Raw genomic sequence first — 15,882 nt, 5'->3', positions numbered from 1 at the left:
GGGGAGGAAATGAAACTAAGCTAGCTGGCTATGGGAGGATTAATCAGGCCAGAGATGGGCTGTGGAGACTCTCAAGCCCTGGGCAGGCTTTCCTGGGGGATCATGGACTGTTCGACGCGGAGGAGCTGCCGGGTCCCGTCACACATCCAGGCAGCGCTCTATCTGGGACCAGAATATGGGCTTCCAGCCCAGTGCCTTTTACTGCCCCACACTGCCTCTTTTGTGTGTGTGTTGCTGTGGCTGGGGGTGGGTAGCACATGGGAGTAGGCATTGACCAATGATCTGTACATTCCCTGAAAATAGATATTCCCTTTCTCCTGGCTCCCACCCTCACCCCCATGGCAGGAGCCTTGGTTTCCCTCCTTGATCTGCCAAGACGGAGCCAGTGTGAGGTTGGTGGAGCCCAACTCAGATTACAGCTGCCCCCCCCCCCCCCACCTCCTTCCCTTCTCTGTCTCTTGAGCCAGGGGTGGCCTCTTCCCCTCCCCCAGGACCCCCTCCCGGGCCACTGGTCTCCCCCTCTCTCGGTGAGGCTGCTCCACAGTTCCCCAGACTGGTGGCTGCACCTCCCTCTCCCCGCCCCACCCCCATTCCCCTTTCACTGCCCCGGCCAGCCCCTGGGAGCCACAGAGGGCTGTTTGGGAACAAGCCTGAGGAGGCTGGGGAGGGGCCGGGAACCACATGGACTGATTCATTCAGAAGCAGGAGATGCCCCGGGTCCCGTCCTGCCTCCTTAGCCCTGTCTCGGGAACTCTGGCCCACCGCCTCTCCCCCATGGATCTTAGAGAAGTCCGAGCCTCGAGCCGGGGAGGACCCAGCGTCTAGGGCACGACGGGGCTTCAGGTAGATCCAGGGGACAGCCAGGAGGCGGTGATCCGCGGACGAGGAGTCCGAGCCCCGAAGGAGAGGGGCAGCGCGGCCGCCGGGGCAGGAGCGAGTGAGGGAGCGCAGGGGAGGAGAGAGGCTCCAAGGAGCGAGCTGTCCGGCACGAGTTGTAGGAGGGAAGCCGAACGTGCCCGGGGCCCCCACAGTGTGGATGCCTGCAGGGAGAGGGGAACCAGGGAGCCCGAGGCGCCGGGGGCTGGGGGTGGGGGTGAGGCCCAGGCTGCAGTCCTCATGCCGGCCCTGCTGCTGATCCTGACCCTGCTTTCAGGGCTGGCGGATGGAGCCAGCCTCCAGCCGGAACCCATGAGCCACCTAGGTGTGTGCCCCAACCAGCTCAACCCCAACCTGTGGGTGGATGCCCAGAGCACCTGCGAGAGGGAATGCCATGTGGATCAGGTGAGAACAAGGGGGCCGGAGCGGGGAGGTGATTTTAAGGGCATCTGGGGTTCCTCCTGTAAGCCTGGGGGGCGCCTAAAGCCAGAGAACGGTCCTTCGAAGGCTTCCCTCTTCACTGCCTCAGTTTACCTCTCTCTACAACAGGCAGATCGTCTCCATGCCCAGCCAGAATTCTAAGGAGGGACCTTTAGTCTAGATTCCACCATCTCTGTCCCAAACAGTCCCCTGCCACCCACCCACCACCACCACCAAGAAAAAAACCATCCAAAGGGAATTTTAAAACTCTGAAGTTTGGGGGGGGGGGGGCAAAGCAGATCCTCCCCCCCCCAAACTCCTGAAGGTGTCACTTGCCGTCCTTTCTTCCCGTGCTTTTGTGCGGCACCTGCCTCCACCTGGTCCAGGGCTTAGCCTGGAGCGCCTGAGATTGATTCCTTAATCATCTATAGCTAGGCCAATATCCTGGGTCTCCCTTAGACTCCGACGTGCTTTAGTGGAGACAGTTAAAACCAGCCAGGGCGGTCCTGGATTCGAAAAAGCTTAAGAACGCTGGTCGAGTCCATCCTCCGGCACTCCCTGATACAGCATGTTCTTAGGTTTCTAGACCTTTTCCCAGGAGGACACCCCAATGCCCCTCTTGTTTCCCAACCCCGAAAAGCTCTTCCCAGGCCTGGCTTGACCCGTCCCCTTTGTCTCAGACCCGGAGTGTACAAGGGCAGGCTACTTTCTGCTTCCTTTTTCACACGCCCGAACCCTGGAGCAGAGACTTTCCCGGATCCGGGCCTTCCCTAGGCTAAATCAGCTCCACTTCCACGTCCGGCAAGTCCTATCCCCCAGCCCTTCCACCGGGAGATCTCTGTGAGCAGAATGCCAAACCGGACCCAGATCCCTGTGACGAGGGCTTTACCAGCCCGGATTGCCTTGTGGTCCCGTGTCCTAGATCCTAATTTATACGCCATGCCAGAACTAAGGAAGAATAAAGTTCACACACACAATGCAGAACATAACTGGGGGAGGGGAAGTGGAAAGCCATGAGACAGTTTAAAAATATATATGACTTTTATAAATACACATTTTTAATGCCAAAAAAGTCCACTTTCCACGCCACATAGTGACTTATTCTGTGGGGAGTCAAGTTGTGTGAAAAATGAAGGCTCAAAGCTGGGGGTGGGGAGAGGCCTGAGAAGTGGAGATGGCCCCTCAATGGTCAGCCCTTGCCCAGGATTTCTCAAGTGGCCATGTGGCCTGAAAGACGGGGAAGGCGTTAGATTGCTCCTGTCCCGTAGAGCCACAGACCATTTTCCAAAAGCCACAATGTGTAGTTGTACAGTCTTGTCTTTCCTCCTTCTGTACAATTTTGCCCGGGCTTCCTGACTTTCTGGAGTTTATTTAAAATTTCGATCCTACCTCCCAGGTCATGAGACATCAGTCCATTACCTGGGTATGACTAACTAGCAAAACTTACTGTTCAAATTTATTATTATTATTTCTAAATCACCTAGCTGCCCCATAAAGGTACATCTTTTCACCCTGTTCAGTGTTCCTTCTACGATGTCAAAGTATTTTTTAAGCTCTTTCCTTCCTTGGAATTGATATTAAATATTAGTTCCAAGGCAGAAGCGTGGTAAGGGCTAGGCAATGGGGGTCAAGTGACTTGCCCAGGAAGTGTCTGAGGTCAAATTTGAACCCAGGACCTCCTGTCTCCAGACCTGGCTTTCTATCCACTGAGCCACCTAGTCACCCCTCATTCGAGTACTTTTTGAAAATAGCAACCAGTTCTCAGCCAGGGTCCCTAATCTCTTGTGCACCCACTAGGTGATACTATTCCCTTACATTTGCAGACTTCCACTTCAAAGCTTTCCCATCTCATCTGATCCTCCATTACTCCCATGAGGCAGGTACAGTTGAGATTATTACACCCATTTTACAGAGAAAGAAACGCAGACTGAGAGGAGTGAAGTGATTTTTCCCTAATTCAGTAACTAGTTAGTGGTGAAGCCAAGGGTTTAGAATTAAATTCCTTGCTAGTGCGTTGTTTCAGTAGAGACTGACTCTTCATGACCTCATTTTGGGGGATTTTCTTGGCAAAGATACCAGCCTGGTTTGCCATTACCTTCTCCAGCCCATTAGACAGATGAGGAAACTGAGGCCAACAGAATGAATTGACTTGCCGGGGTCACACATGCAGTAAGTGTCTGAGGCCACTTCCTGACTCCAGGTCGGGTACTCTATCCCCTGCAAACACCTAGCTGCCCCAGAATTAAATTAGATTGCATTGAATGAGCCCAAATTAGTTCCAGCAGGAATCCAGCCCTATTCACTGGCCTTGGATAAACTACTTCCTCTCTCCAAGTGTCAATTTCCTTCTCCACGTGATGAGGAGGTTGGGCTGGACGATCTCCGGCATCCCCCACCTCTTCCCACTATCCCGGCAGGGAAAGGTAGTGGTTCTCCCAAGAGCGCCGAGGCTGGCACAAAAGGCGCCATTCTCTTCCGCAGCCACATAGGGCGCTAGTTAATGGAGGGTGCCAGAGAGAGTGAGCACTTCTGCTCTAGAGCGGGACAGAGCGAAGATGGTGACCTGGATAGGGGCGGGACAGGACCCAGAGCAAAGGGGCGCTAGGTGGGGACAGAAGTGGGAGGGGGAGGAAAGGAGACTCTAACCCTCTCCTGTCCGCTCCTTCTCAGGACTGCGGTGGTTTTGAAAAGTGCTGCACCAACGTGTGTGGACTGCGGAGCTGTGTGGCCGCTCGCTTTGCAGACGGGAGCTCGGCTGCCCAGGCGCCGGCCGCCACCTGCGAAAGCTTTGTGTGCCCCCAGCAGGGCTCCGACTGCGACATCTGGGACGGCCAGCCCGTGTGCAAGTGCCGGGACCGGTGTGAGAAAGAGCCCAATTTCACCTGCGCTTCAGACGGCCTCACGTACTACAACCGCTGCTACATGGACGCTGAGGCTTGTCTCCGGGGTCTCCGGCTCAGCGTGGTCCCCTGCAAGTACGTCTTCAGCTGGCCCCACACCAGCCCCGGACCCCCCGAGACGACGGCGCCCCCCACCCCCGGGGCAGCCCCCGACGTGCCCATCCCGCCAGCCCTCTACAGTAACCCCTTCCACCAGTCAGTCTATGCAGGGGGCACGGCCAGCTTCCACTGCGACGTTAGTGGCCGCCCGCCCCCCGACATCACCTGGGAGAAGCAGAGTGACCAGCGGGAGAACTTCATCATGCGGCCCGACCAGATGTACGGCAACGTGGTGGTCACCAACATTGGTCAGCTGGTGATCTATAACGCCCGGCCGGAGGACGCTGGGCTCTATACCTGCACCGCCCGCAATGCCGCCGGTCTCCTCCGAGCTGACTTCCCCCTGTCAGTCATCCAGCGGGAGGCCCCGAGAGGGGTGCCCCCGGCGCCCAGCCCGCCGCCCCCCGCTCCAAGCGAGTGTCTGAAGGAGCCAGACCGTCAAACCTGTCCGGGCACCAGCGGCCGGGTTCGCTGGCACTTTGATGCCAAAAGGGGCGGGTGTATCACCTTCCAAGACTACGGCTGTGATGGGGGAAACGGGAACCGATTTGAGACGTATGAGGCTTGCCAGCGCGCCTGTGCCCGGGGTCCCGGGGATGCCTGCATCTTGCCTGCGGTGCAAGGCCCCTGCCGGAGCTGGGAGGCTCGCTGGGCCTACAGCCCTCTGCTTAAACAGTGCCATTCCTTCGTGTATGGGGGCTGCGAAGGCAACGCCAACAATTTTGAAAGCCGGGAGAGCTGCGAGGACACGTGCCCGTTCCCTCGCACACTGCCCTGCAAGGCCTGCAGGCTCAAAAGCAAGATGGCGCTGAGCCTGTGCCGCAGCGACTTTGCCATCGTGGGGCGACTGACCGAAGTGATCGAGGAGCCCGACGCTGGCATAGCCCGATTTGCCCTGGAGGGCGTGCTCAAGGATGATAAGATGGGCCTCAAGTTCTTCGACACCAAGTATCTGGAAGTGACGCTGAGCGGCATAGACTGGGATTGCCCCTGCCCCAACATGACCGCCGGGGACGGGCCGCTGGTCATCATGGGGGAGGTGCACGACGGCGTGGCCGTGCTCCACCCCAGCAGCTACGTGCGCGCTGCCAGTGACAAGCGGGTGAAGAAGATCTTAGAGTTGATCGAGAAGAAGGCCTGTGAGCTGCTCAACCGTTTTCAGGACTAAGCCTGGGCGTCCGCAGGGGCACAGGCGGGACGGGGCTCTGAAGGGGCGGATCCTGGCCGGAGGGAGCCTCCTGGAGCCCCCTCAGCCTGTACGCTCCAGAGTAGTGAATAAAAGGTGTTTCCCTCTCCTTGATCCCCTCCTCCCTTCCCGGAGGGGAACGACTGAGGTCCCAGACCCCCTGCCTGATGGCCTGAGGCTCCCCCCTTCCTTAGCTGTAGTCTTGTGGGGCAGCTGTACAAACACAGCCTCTTCTCCCCATATCGCCTGCCCCATTCTTGCCCCCCCCCCCCCGCTGGGGAAGAGGGGAGGGACTGCTCTTTCTGTGCCACCCAAACAAGGCCGAGGCCATGATCCCCCCAATCGCAGCTTTGGCCGTCACCTTTGTCGCTGCGCTAGGAGCTGGTCAGAGTTCACCGGCCACGAAAGGGGAGGAAGTGTCAGAGCTCACTCAAAAGGAAACCTCCCGAGTCCTCCGCCTGCCCATCCCAAACGTTCACACGGGCCACCCCAGGCCTGACCTCCACTCCTGGCGGCCAGTCAGAGGCTTGTCCTTGTCCCCTGGCTTGGGGCTGGAGGTGACTGAGCAGCTGTGGTTGCTGAGAGACAGAGGCAAACAGGGCCCCCACAGAGGCCTCTGGGGCTGCAGTCCTGGCCAGAAAGATGGGAGGGGAATAGAGCTGGGGGCCCAGAGGTGGCTATTGCTTCAGAGAGAGTGGGAGTGGGGAGACAGAGAGGGAGAGAGCCCTTTCCTGAGATCCTGGAGAACTCGAGGCCTCCCAGAGGGAAGATTGGGGGGGGGGGAGAAGCAGCCCCTTGTCGCCACCACAGCTTCTGGGGGGTGTCCCTGCTTCTCTGCTGCTTCCATAACCTACTCATCACCGGTGAGGGGGGTGGGACTTTCCTCGCCCCTAGAGCCCTGGGAGTTGTGGCCCTCTTCCCTGCCCCCAAGTCTGCTAAGGCTTGAAGTCACGGGGGAGCGAGCACTCTCTTCGAGGCCCCCCCCCCCTTAGGTTCCTGGGAACAAGGGCCAACTAGACCTACAATCAGACTCGTGCCAGCCCCAATCGCAGAATCATGGAATGTTAGAGCTAAGGGCCTTTATTGCAACCCACCGGTGTTACCACTAGAAAAACAGAAACCCAGAACCTCTCATGTTGAATCCATGCCAGAGACAGACGCCCCCCCCTCCCACCCATGGAAGAAGAGGCGAATATTCGGAAGGCAAGCAGAGGGGCTGGGGAAAAGGAAGCCCTGGACACAGGAATGAGGCCAACAAGAGCTGGTGTGCCCGAGCATCTGCGCGAGTGGTCGGGGCGCCTCCTGCATGGCAGGACCCTGGAGAAAGACATAGCCAGCCTCTGAAAAGCTAGGACATGCCCAGAAACATTCCCCTGCTGCGGGGTGGAAGCCTAGGAACCAGTGAAACACCGGTCTCGGCCCAGGTAGAAGGATGGATTTTGCAGATGCCCATAGTGAGCTGACACCGGGTCTTTCTGAAGCTCTGGGATGGGGTAGCAGATGGCCAGCCCGTCACTGTTTCCGGAAAATCAGGCATTTGTTGTTGGCTGGCATGTCAATCTGGGAAGAAAAGGATGTGATGGGCAATAAAGAGAACGGATTCCCCTGCCCATCCTGTCCCACCGTAGCAGCAGGGGACACATAGGGGCTGTTACCTCCAGCTCCCAGGGAGACCCAAACCAGAAGGGCCCGTTTACTCCTTAGCCCAAAAAGCCCCCATGGCAGTTCCTACCATTTTCTCCAGGAAGAGGCCACTGGCTTGAGCAAGCTGCTGCAAAAGAGAAACGTCCCGGAGCCCCCAGGCTGGGTTCCTGCAAAGCCATCAAACAAGGAAAGGGAGGTAGAGCTGCTCCTCTGGCTTCCTCTTGTAAGCAATCCTCCAGCCCGTCCCAAGAAACAAAATCTTAGTGGTTTGCCCAGCACCCCAGCACCCCCAGTTGTGCCCCATACCTGTATCTCAGGCTGATGTCAAAGTTCACATTGCTCTCTGGTGTGATCTTCCCATTGATGGCATAGGCCTGCCAGGGACAGTGAGGACCCCCACCCCATGTCATCCTTCTGCAGTATTGGAAGGAGCCCCCCAAAGTCATCCAAACCTCCTCAGACCTTCAGAGACCTCAAAGCCCATCCAGTCCAGCCCACATCTGAAAAAAGTTCCTTCCCTAACACCCCCAACAAGCATGAAGACCCCCCAAAGCAAGGAGCTTCCAGCACTTCTGGGTAGCTCTGAAAGCTTTGTGTTACCGTTCAGGCCTGCCGACTCTATGGCCCCATTTAGGGTTTTCTTGGCAAAGAGACCGGGTGGTTTTGCCATTGTTTTCTCCAGCTCATTGTACAGATGAAGAAACTGAGGCAAACCCAGTTAAATTAAGCTGGGAAGTGTCCTCGTGAGGACTCGGCCTCTTGCCTCTGGCCTCAGCACGGTGTCCACTGCACGGCCTAGCTGCCCTCGGCTCCAATTGTGAGATTCGCTCTTCTAAAGCCTGAATTGGCCTCTTTGCGGCCATTGGCTCCTTATTCTACCGTCAGGGGCTAAGCGGAAGAGTCTAACCTTCCCCTGCCCCAAATGGCTCTCACGTCTTCTCCTCCTTCCCCAAAGTCTCCTTTCCTCCAGGCTAAGCATCCCCCAGTTCCTTTAGCGAATCCTCATCAGCACGGGCTATCCCGTTCTCGCCTCACCCTGGTAGGCCTCTTCTGTACAAGCCCCATGCTTTTAAATCAGATTTTACCTTAGACTTCAGTGATAAAAGGAGCACCTCATGAGGGAATTCCTACCAATGTAGGCCCTTAACTTGCGACTTAGTCTTAAGAGTTTGTCTCTGGGGGCAGCTGGGTAGCCCAGTGGATAGAGTGCCAGGCCTAGAGTCAGGAAAGCCTGGGTTCAAGTCTGGCCTCAAACATTGAGTAGCCCTGTGACCCTGGGCAAGTCACTTAACCCTGATTCCTAGCCTTTGCTGCTCTTCTGTCTCAGGACTGATTCTAAGTCAGAAGGTGAAAAAAAAAATTGTCTGTCAATGAGAGGTTGTCTTAAACAGGATCACTCTGTCTATGTCTGAGGAGGGATGGGAGGCGAGTTCTCTACTCGCCGTATTCTCCCTAAAATGTGGCCCCAGGACGGACCACAATTCTCCAGACGCGTGCTGACCAGGACCCATTGCCATCGTTCTAGCCTCCAAGGTAGCCTAAGAGAGAATTTGGTTTTCGGGGCTTCTGGCTCCCAAGGAGGCCTCAACCCAAAACGTAGAGTCGATAACTTTGACCTGGTTTCCTTCAAGCCTCCCGACTCTTTGCTTTTTTTAAACCCGTACCTTCTGTCCCAGAATTGGCATTAAGGCGGAAGAGCAGTAAGGACCAGGCTGTCAGGGAGAAGTGACTTGTCCAGGGTCACCTAGCTAGGAAGTATCTGAAGTCACATTTCAACGTCTCCAGGCCTGGCTCTCCACCCACGAAACCACCTGGCAGCCTCCCTATTCTAGAGTTTCAAAGTTGATCTTTTGAATCCAGGTAGGACTTCACATTTATCCTTAGCCACTCATTCAGTCCACACGTCATTCGAGCCTGCTGAGATCCTCAGGGGTGCCCTGTTCGCCACCCCCTCCCATCTTCCTGTCTTGGGCAAATGTCACAGACATGTCTGCTCTGGATTTGTCTAAGTGACAGATAAAAACGCTTAACAGCGCAGGGCCAAAGAGATCCCCGGGGCATCATGCTAGAGACCCTTCCAAGTGGCCTGGCCCCCAACCCTCTCTCCGGCTAAGCTCTTGGCCCGTTGGGTAGAAGAAGCCAATGGAGGGGACAGCTGGGTAGCTCAGTGGATTGAGAGCCAGGCCTAGAGACGGGAGGTCCTGGGTTCAAATCTGGCCTCAGCCACTTCCCAGCTGTGTGACCCTGGGCAAGTCACTTGACCCCCATTGCCTAGCCCTTACCACTCTTCTGCCTTGGAACCAATACACAGTATTGACTCCAAGACAGAAGGTAAGGGTTTAAAAAAAAAAAAAGAAGAAGCCCATGGAAGGGGCAGTCAGAGAGAGGAGGGGGCAGCAAGGTGAAGGAGTCATCCCCCCCAAGGCAGAATTCAAGTGTCTGAGCAGCACTTACCCCATAGGTGATCAGCAAACCACTGGGTTTCAATAGCTGTCCAGCCCCTCTGAATAACCCCTGAGGAGAATAAGAGGGCTCTGAGACAGAGAAATATTGAGGAGCCACCCCCACCCCCGCCCCAGACTGGGCATCTCTCACAGCTCCATCCATAAATAAGTCTCCCATACGGAGCCAAGGTCAGACTCCTTCTCTTGATCTCTTCATCTCTCTGTGCCTCAGTTTCCCTAGCTGAACAATGAAGCAGCCGGACTGGCTGGTAGGCATAACAGTCCTGAGAACTCTCCAGCTCTCTTTCAGTTCTAGGTTCCCCGCAGCTTGGGTCTCTGCTTCCTCTAAGCAGGAGTCCCGTCCACGCAGCCCGCACTCACCTCCGTGCAGTTCATGGGGCTAATGTGAATCATGTTGACACAGAGCACCAGGTCCACAGACCCAGCCTGGATCCCTCCCCATTTTTCCCAGCTGCAGGAAGCATCCAGAAACAAGGGTGGCCTCACGTTCTGAAGCTGCTCCTTCTTGATTAAAGCGGAAATGCTGGAGAGCAAGAGAAAGTCTTGGAGTTGGGGAAGGCGACATTAGGAATCTAGGTCTCCAAACTTTGCCTTTCCTGCCCTTCGTGGCAGGGATCTTGAACCCCACAGAGTTAAAAGCCTCTGTTGGCTAATGAGGCAAAAAATAACACGGACACTGGTGAGGGTGGAGGGGGAGGAGGCAGTCAAGAGCCCTGGGTTCTAATGCAGACACTGCTACAAAGTATTATTCACCACAGAACTTTGACCAACTTGTTGCCCTCTGGGCTTCTTTCTCCCCCTGTAAGATGAAGAAGTTAAACCAGATGCTCTTAAAGATCCCTTCTAGTTTTAAGGTCCTCAGAACTAAGGACATAAGTCAAATTATGACCCAGTGGCTTATCTTTAGTTCAGCAAAAATAATTGCACTGGCAGCCCCGATGACTTAAGGGACAAATGAGCTGGGGAGCCTTCCTTGTAGGCATTGTCTCCATCCTTGAAATGGCTCACAGGCCAGTCATTGTCCTTGAAGGATGAGCACTGTCTCATCTTTAGGAGGAGAATGCAGTGGACTGGAAAGAAGATAGTTTGATTCCTGACTCTGCTTCTTACTGCCTGCCTGACTTAGGAATAAACCTTGAATGTTCTTGTCTTTCTCTCTCTCTTTTTTTAAACTCTTATCAGATTCTGACTCAGAATTGATGCCAAATGTAAATATTCCGAAGCAGAAGAGCAGTAAGGTCTGGGCAATTGGGGTTAAGTGACTTACTCAGGGTCACACAACTAGGAAGTGTCTGAGCCATCTAGTAGCCCTTTTTCTTGTCTCTTAAATGAGGTTGGACTAGAGAGTCCCTAAAATTCCTTCCATGGGCAGGTAGGTGGCACAGTGAATAGAGTGTCAGATCCAGAGTCAGAAAGACTCATCTTCCTGAATTCAAATCTGACCTTGGTTACTTACTTGCTGTGTGATGTTGAACAACTCACTTTGCCCTGTTTGTCTCAATTTCCTCATCTGTTAAATGAGCTGGAGAAGGACACGGCAAATCACTCTATAATCTTTGCCAAGAAAATCCCAAATAGGATCATAAAAAGTTAGACATGACTGAAACACCTCAACAACAAAAAGGTCTCTTCCAACTTTCAACCTTGGAATTTAGTTCTGTTTTCCCCATTTCTGCTTCTTCCCTACCAAGGATGATTTTCCTAGCACTAGCTGGTTTGCACACTAGCAGAACTAGAAGGATTTAACCACTGTGGCTTTGACCACTTTCCTTTCCTTAAAAATTATAGGAAAAGTTCCTATTTCACCTACTATGTTCTAGAACAAAGGAGTAAAACACAATTTCTCCCTCCCATAGGGAGGGGCATTAGCTTAGGGGGAGACATTGAAACAAGGTGCAGGAAAGAGATAAAAAGATTCTGAAATTCAGGGACCTCCCTCTGTCCCACCCAGCCTCTAAGAACTCATTCCCTACCCTCTCCCCTCCCAAGGCAGAGGTTCTGAGTCATCAAGATGAGGCATAATTGGAAAAAGTTCTCCTGGGAAAAAATAAAAATTTTATCCTTTTTGCCACTCCACCCTTTGCCTTCAGAAAAAGGAATTTGGGCTGGATTTTAGGGAACATTTACTATGTCAAAGACAGATGGGATCCACTTGGAGTGGGATGGAGAGAGAGGAGGGACAGTGGAAGCAGGGAAGAGTAAGAGCCTCCACCTTCCTGGAAGAAGAATAGGAAAGAACATTCTGCCCAGGACAGACAAAGCAGATCCCTTCTGAACTTCTGACCTTTCCATTTACTTCCCAAACTCTTCTTCCCAAGTTCTCCTCTTACCTGTTAAGGCACTGCCGGTCCACCTCTGTGGGTTGCCAGACCACCTTGGGAAAAGCTTTTGCAAAATAAGTCACATGCTGACCTGAACCTGATGCCACCTCCAGCACCTGGAAGTTGGACTGAGCAGGGTCTATGTACTGCTGCAGGACCTTGAGAATGGGGCCTTGGTTACGGTCAGCAGCTGAAGCCATCCTGATTGTGCTCCAGAGCCTAATCCCCCAATTGCTTCCTATGTTGATCTTTTAACTTGAAGGTCCTCCTGCCCTGCCCTCTTCCCGATTATCCTGTTTTGCCCTAATCGTTCTTGATCCCCACCTTTGCCCTGATTTCTTTGATCCCCTTTACCTTGATCTCTCTCTGATCTCCCTTTGCCCTGATCTCTGTTTCTTTGATCCCCCTTTTGCCTGGATCTCTTCCTGATCCCCCCCCCCCCCCCTTTTACTCTGTCTCTCTGATCCCCTTATCTCTTATCCCTGATTCTACCTGTCCTGACCTTTGATGCTCCCCTGGACCTGATTTCTCCCCCTGTGGTCCAGAAAGGTGAGGTGGGGCAACGAATTGATTCTCGGTTCCTGGATCCCTAGATTTCCTCTCTTAGGGCAGCCAGTCTGTCAGTACCGAACCTAGAGAGCTGCGAAGCCTTCTGGGATTTGTAGTCCTACGATCAGTCCACGCCTTCCCCAGACCTGGGTGGAGAGTCACGTGTGCCAGATCCTAGGTTACCGGAGCAAAGACATTTCTGAGAAAGACAACATTTCCCAGAACACTCTGGGAATCTCCAGCCATCAGTTAAAGGGCCCACACCCACACAACTCGCACACCTCCCCACGTTCTTGATCATCCTCTTACAAACTGAGCGGCTTAAGACCACAGTTCACAGGAGGGAGGTTGCAGAATACCCATGCTTTCCCATCCTAAACTGTGCTTGAACACTTCCTCTTGTACGGAGAATGGCTGTCTACGCAACGTGGACCTCATCTAGAAGGCTAATTTTAAATAAAGGAAGTTAAAAGAATCCTTTCCTCCCTTTCTTCGGAAGGAAGGAGAAAAAAAACTTTAGAAGAAAAATGGAGGAATAAATTTAAGAAGAGGGAAAAAAATTGTGTGCGCCGCCCGGGAATCGAACCCGGGTCGCAAGAATGGGAATCTTGCATGATACCACTACACCAGCGGCGCCGTTGACTTAGGTCCCTCCTCAAAACCTGAGGAGGCTACAGGGAGGCACGTATGTGGCAATGCGCCTGCGCGCTTTTCATCGACCCAAGCTTTAGCAACTAGCCCCCAAGCGCTAAGACCTGGACAGTACGAATGACTGTTTCGGGTAGGGGGAGGACGGAGGAAGGGGACAATGATGGTGGGTTCGGCATCCTTACCTTGGATATTGTTGGGAGAAGTCAAGTGTCTGCACCGACTGATAACACAAATAAATCATTAATGCTCAGGAATTTAGGCTGGGTTTTAAGAAACCTCTAAGATGTCAAGATGTCTAAAGCAGTCAGGACCTGTTTGGCTTGGGGTGGGGAGTGGGAGGAGGGATAGTGGTGGGAAGGTAACTGCGGGAGTGAGAGGAGGACTAGTGATGAGAAGATATCCAGGGGAAGGGATAGAGGAGATGCTCTGCCCTCCTATTGAACAGGACTAGAAATGAACATTCTGTTCAGGGGCGAGAGGGATGGGTGACAAGATAAATCTTTTCCTGCCCAACCTAAGAAGCCTAAGGGAATGGGGCACTATGGGAGACTTTCCCATCTATCTCCCAAATCCTTCTTTCCAAGCTCTCCTCCGCTGCCACAGCGCCTTGAAGCACCAACTGTTGTGGCATGAACGAAGTAAATCTTTCTTTTTTATTAAAAATGTTATTTAAAAATTAATACTGAGTATCCATGGCAACGACTGACAAATTATTTGCGCTTATTTAATTTAAAGAAATAAAATGTTAAACATTTTCAATCATCCCCTAAAAATCCCCATCAGAATTCTTTGTCCATTCATTTTCAATGAATGAAATCGTATAGCCATGAATGTTGTGATCAACAGGAAGGAAGCCTAGAGACATAATCTTCGTCCTTGGAGAAATCTCTAGAATAAGGAAGGAGGAGGGTATGAAACTGCCAGTTACAGTTTCTCTCTTTCTCTTTCTTTCTTTCTTTCTTTCTTTCTTTCTTTCTTTCTTTCTTTCTTTCTTTCTTTCTTTCTTTCTTTCTTTCTTTCTTTCTTTCTTTCTTTCTTTCTTTCTTTCTTTCTTTCTTTCTTTCTTTCTTTCTTTCTTTCTTTCTTTCTTTCTTCCTTTCTTTCTTTCTTCTTCTTTCTTTCTTCCTTCCTTCCTTCCTTCCTTCCTTCCTTCCTTCCTTCCTTCCTTCCTTCCTTCCTTCCTTCCTTCCTTCCTTCCTTCCTTCCTTCCTTCTTTCTTTCTTTCTTTCTTTCTTTCTTTCGTTCTTTCTTTCTTTCTTTCTTTCTTTCTTTCTTTCTTTCTTTCTTTCTTTCTTTCTTTCTTTCTTTCTTTCTTTCTTTCTTTCTTTCTTTCTTTCTTTCTTTCTTTCTTTCTTTCTTTCTTTCTTTTTCTTGTCTGCATCACTTCCCCATCTTGTGCCCTTTCAAAAAATATTTTATAATCACCTATTTGTGCCAAATGAGGTAGCTACACAGTGGATAGAGATCGGAGTTTGGAGTCAGGAAGAGTCATCATCTTTCTGAGTTCAATCTTGCCTCAGACTCTTGCTAGCTTTGTGACCCTGGGTGAGACACAACCTTGTTTACCTCAGTTTCCTCACCTTTAATATGAGCTAGAGAAAGAAAAAACACTATCTTTCCCAAGACAATCCCAAATAGGATCAGAGGTCCCACATGACTGAACTACAGCAACAAGCATGTGCCAAACACTAGGCTAAGTACTAGGAGATAAAAAGAAAGGCCTTTCCCTCCCCCCAAAACCCCTAGGTTTTTAAGAGTTATTTTTATATTTAACATCTTAGTCTAATTATCAATACTAGATCATTAAAATTATTTAATTAGTTATTTTAAGATAGGTACCCTAGATTAGTTTAGTTTTTAATTATTTAAATTTAATCTAATTACTAATCCCCTAAATAATTGTCAGAAAAATTAAGGGGGTCAAGGGAAGAAATCCTACTTGAATGGGTTTGATGAATGCCTTGCAAATAAGGATACAGAGGATATAAAAGAAAAATGCACGACAGCTGATTAGAAGATATGAGCACTACCCCCAAGCTCAATAATGTCAGCTAACTAACATATAAACACCCACAATGTGCCAGGAACCATGCTAAGACCTTTGGACACAAAGACAAAAATATAATCTCAGTTCTTAAAGAGTTCACACACAGTCTAATACAAAGGAGATAGATACAGGATAAATTAGGGGTAATTTCATAGGGTTTTAAGGAAAACTTCTTGCAGAATTTGGGGCTCTAGCTGATGAGACTTGAAGGAAGCCAGAGAAGAGGAGGAGAGAGCATCCTAGGTTTAAGGGGATGAGGGGGCACTCAGTGAAAATCCTATTCCTTAATCTCCTAAAATAGAGTCTTATCTGAGGAACAACAGACTTTCTAAGAAGATGGGGCTAAGAGCTGAATGGAGGATGGGTTGAGGTAGAGAAATACTTGAAGATAATAGTCATTAGCCTATTACAATAGTTCAGGTATCAGGTGATGAGACCTTGGACCTTGGGTGATGATGGTCAAGTCAGTATCAAAAGAGAAAAGGAGGTGAGTATCAGAGAGATGTTGTGAAGGTAGAAATGACAAGTCTTTGATGTGGGAGAAACACACCCAAGTTTGTAGCAGAGTCTCACCCCAAGGATGGGAGACTCAAACTCTGTTCAATCCAGAAGTAAGAAAATAATTTTATTTGAAGAAGAAGTGGTTTTTGGTGGTATAATAATTAGTAGAATAGTCTGAGGGCTAATCAGGTAGCCTTAGGGCTGATGGTTAAACCCAGGAACT

The 15,882-nt window shown here is 51.6% G+C and overlaps 2 protein-coding genes and 1 non-coding gene across 3 annotated transcripts; 1 reads left to right on the top strand and 2 right to left on the bottom strand.

Moving 5' to 3' along the window:
- The first annotated feature begins 331 nt into the window (after nucleotides 1-331).
- WFIKKN1 (WAP, follistatin/kazal, immunoglobulin, kunitz and netrin domain containing 1) lies at nucleotides 332-5,590 on the top strand. Its single transcript, XM_003341677.4, has 2 exons — nucleotides 332-1,281; nucleotides 3,967-5,590. The coding sequence occupies exons 1-2, from the start codon at nucleotides 1,117-1,119 to the stop codon at nucleotides 5,461-5,463; spliced, it is 1,662 nt and encodes a 553-aa protein (XP_003341725.2). The 5' UTR covers nucleotides 332-1,116; the 3' UTR covers nucleotides 5,464-5,590.
- A 955-nt stretch (nucleotides 5,591-6,545) lies between these two features.
- METTL26 (methyltransferase like 26) lies at nucleotides 6,546-12,592 on the bottom strand. Its single transcript, XM_016424149.2, has 6 exons — nucleotides 11,921-12,592; nucleotides 9,951-10,113; nucleotides 9,580-9,639; nucleotides 7,432-7,499; nucleotides 7,214-7,292; nucleotides 6,546-7,041 (listed from the first exon to the last, which is right to left on the bottom strand). Exons 1-6 carry the CDS (start codon nucleotides 12,109-12,111, stop codon nucleotides 6,994-6,996), a joined length of 609 nt encoding a protein of 202 aa, XP_016279635.1. The 5' UTR covers nucleotides 12,112-12,592; the 3' UTR covers nucleotides 6,546-6,993.
- Nucleotides 12,593-13,025: 433 nt separating this feature from the next.
- TRNAG-CCC (transfer RNA glycine (anticodon CCC)) lies at nucleotides 13,026-13,096 on the bottom strand. Its single transcript has one exon. It is a non-coding gene; the product is annotated as a tRNA-Gly (tRNA).
- Nucleotides 13,097-15,882: the final 2,786 nt, after the last annotated feature.

The sequence above is a fragment of the Monodelphis domestica genome, chromosome 7 (genome assembly GCF_027887165.1).
Source record: "Monodelphis domestica isolate mMonDom1 chromosome 7, mMonDom1.pri, whole genome shotgun sequence".
Classification (NCBI taxonomy): Eukaryota; Metazoa; Chordata; class Mammalia; order Didelphimorphia; family Didelphidae; genus Monodelphis; species Monodelphis domestica.
This window is presented reverse-complemented; position numbering and strand designations above follow the sequence as displayed.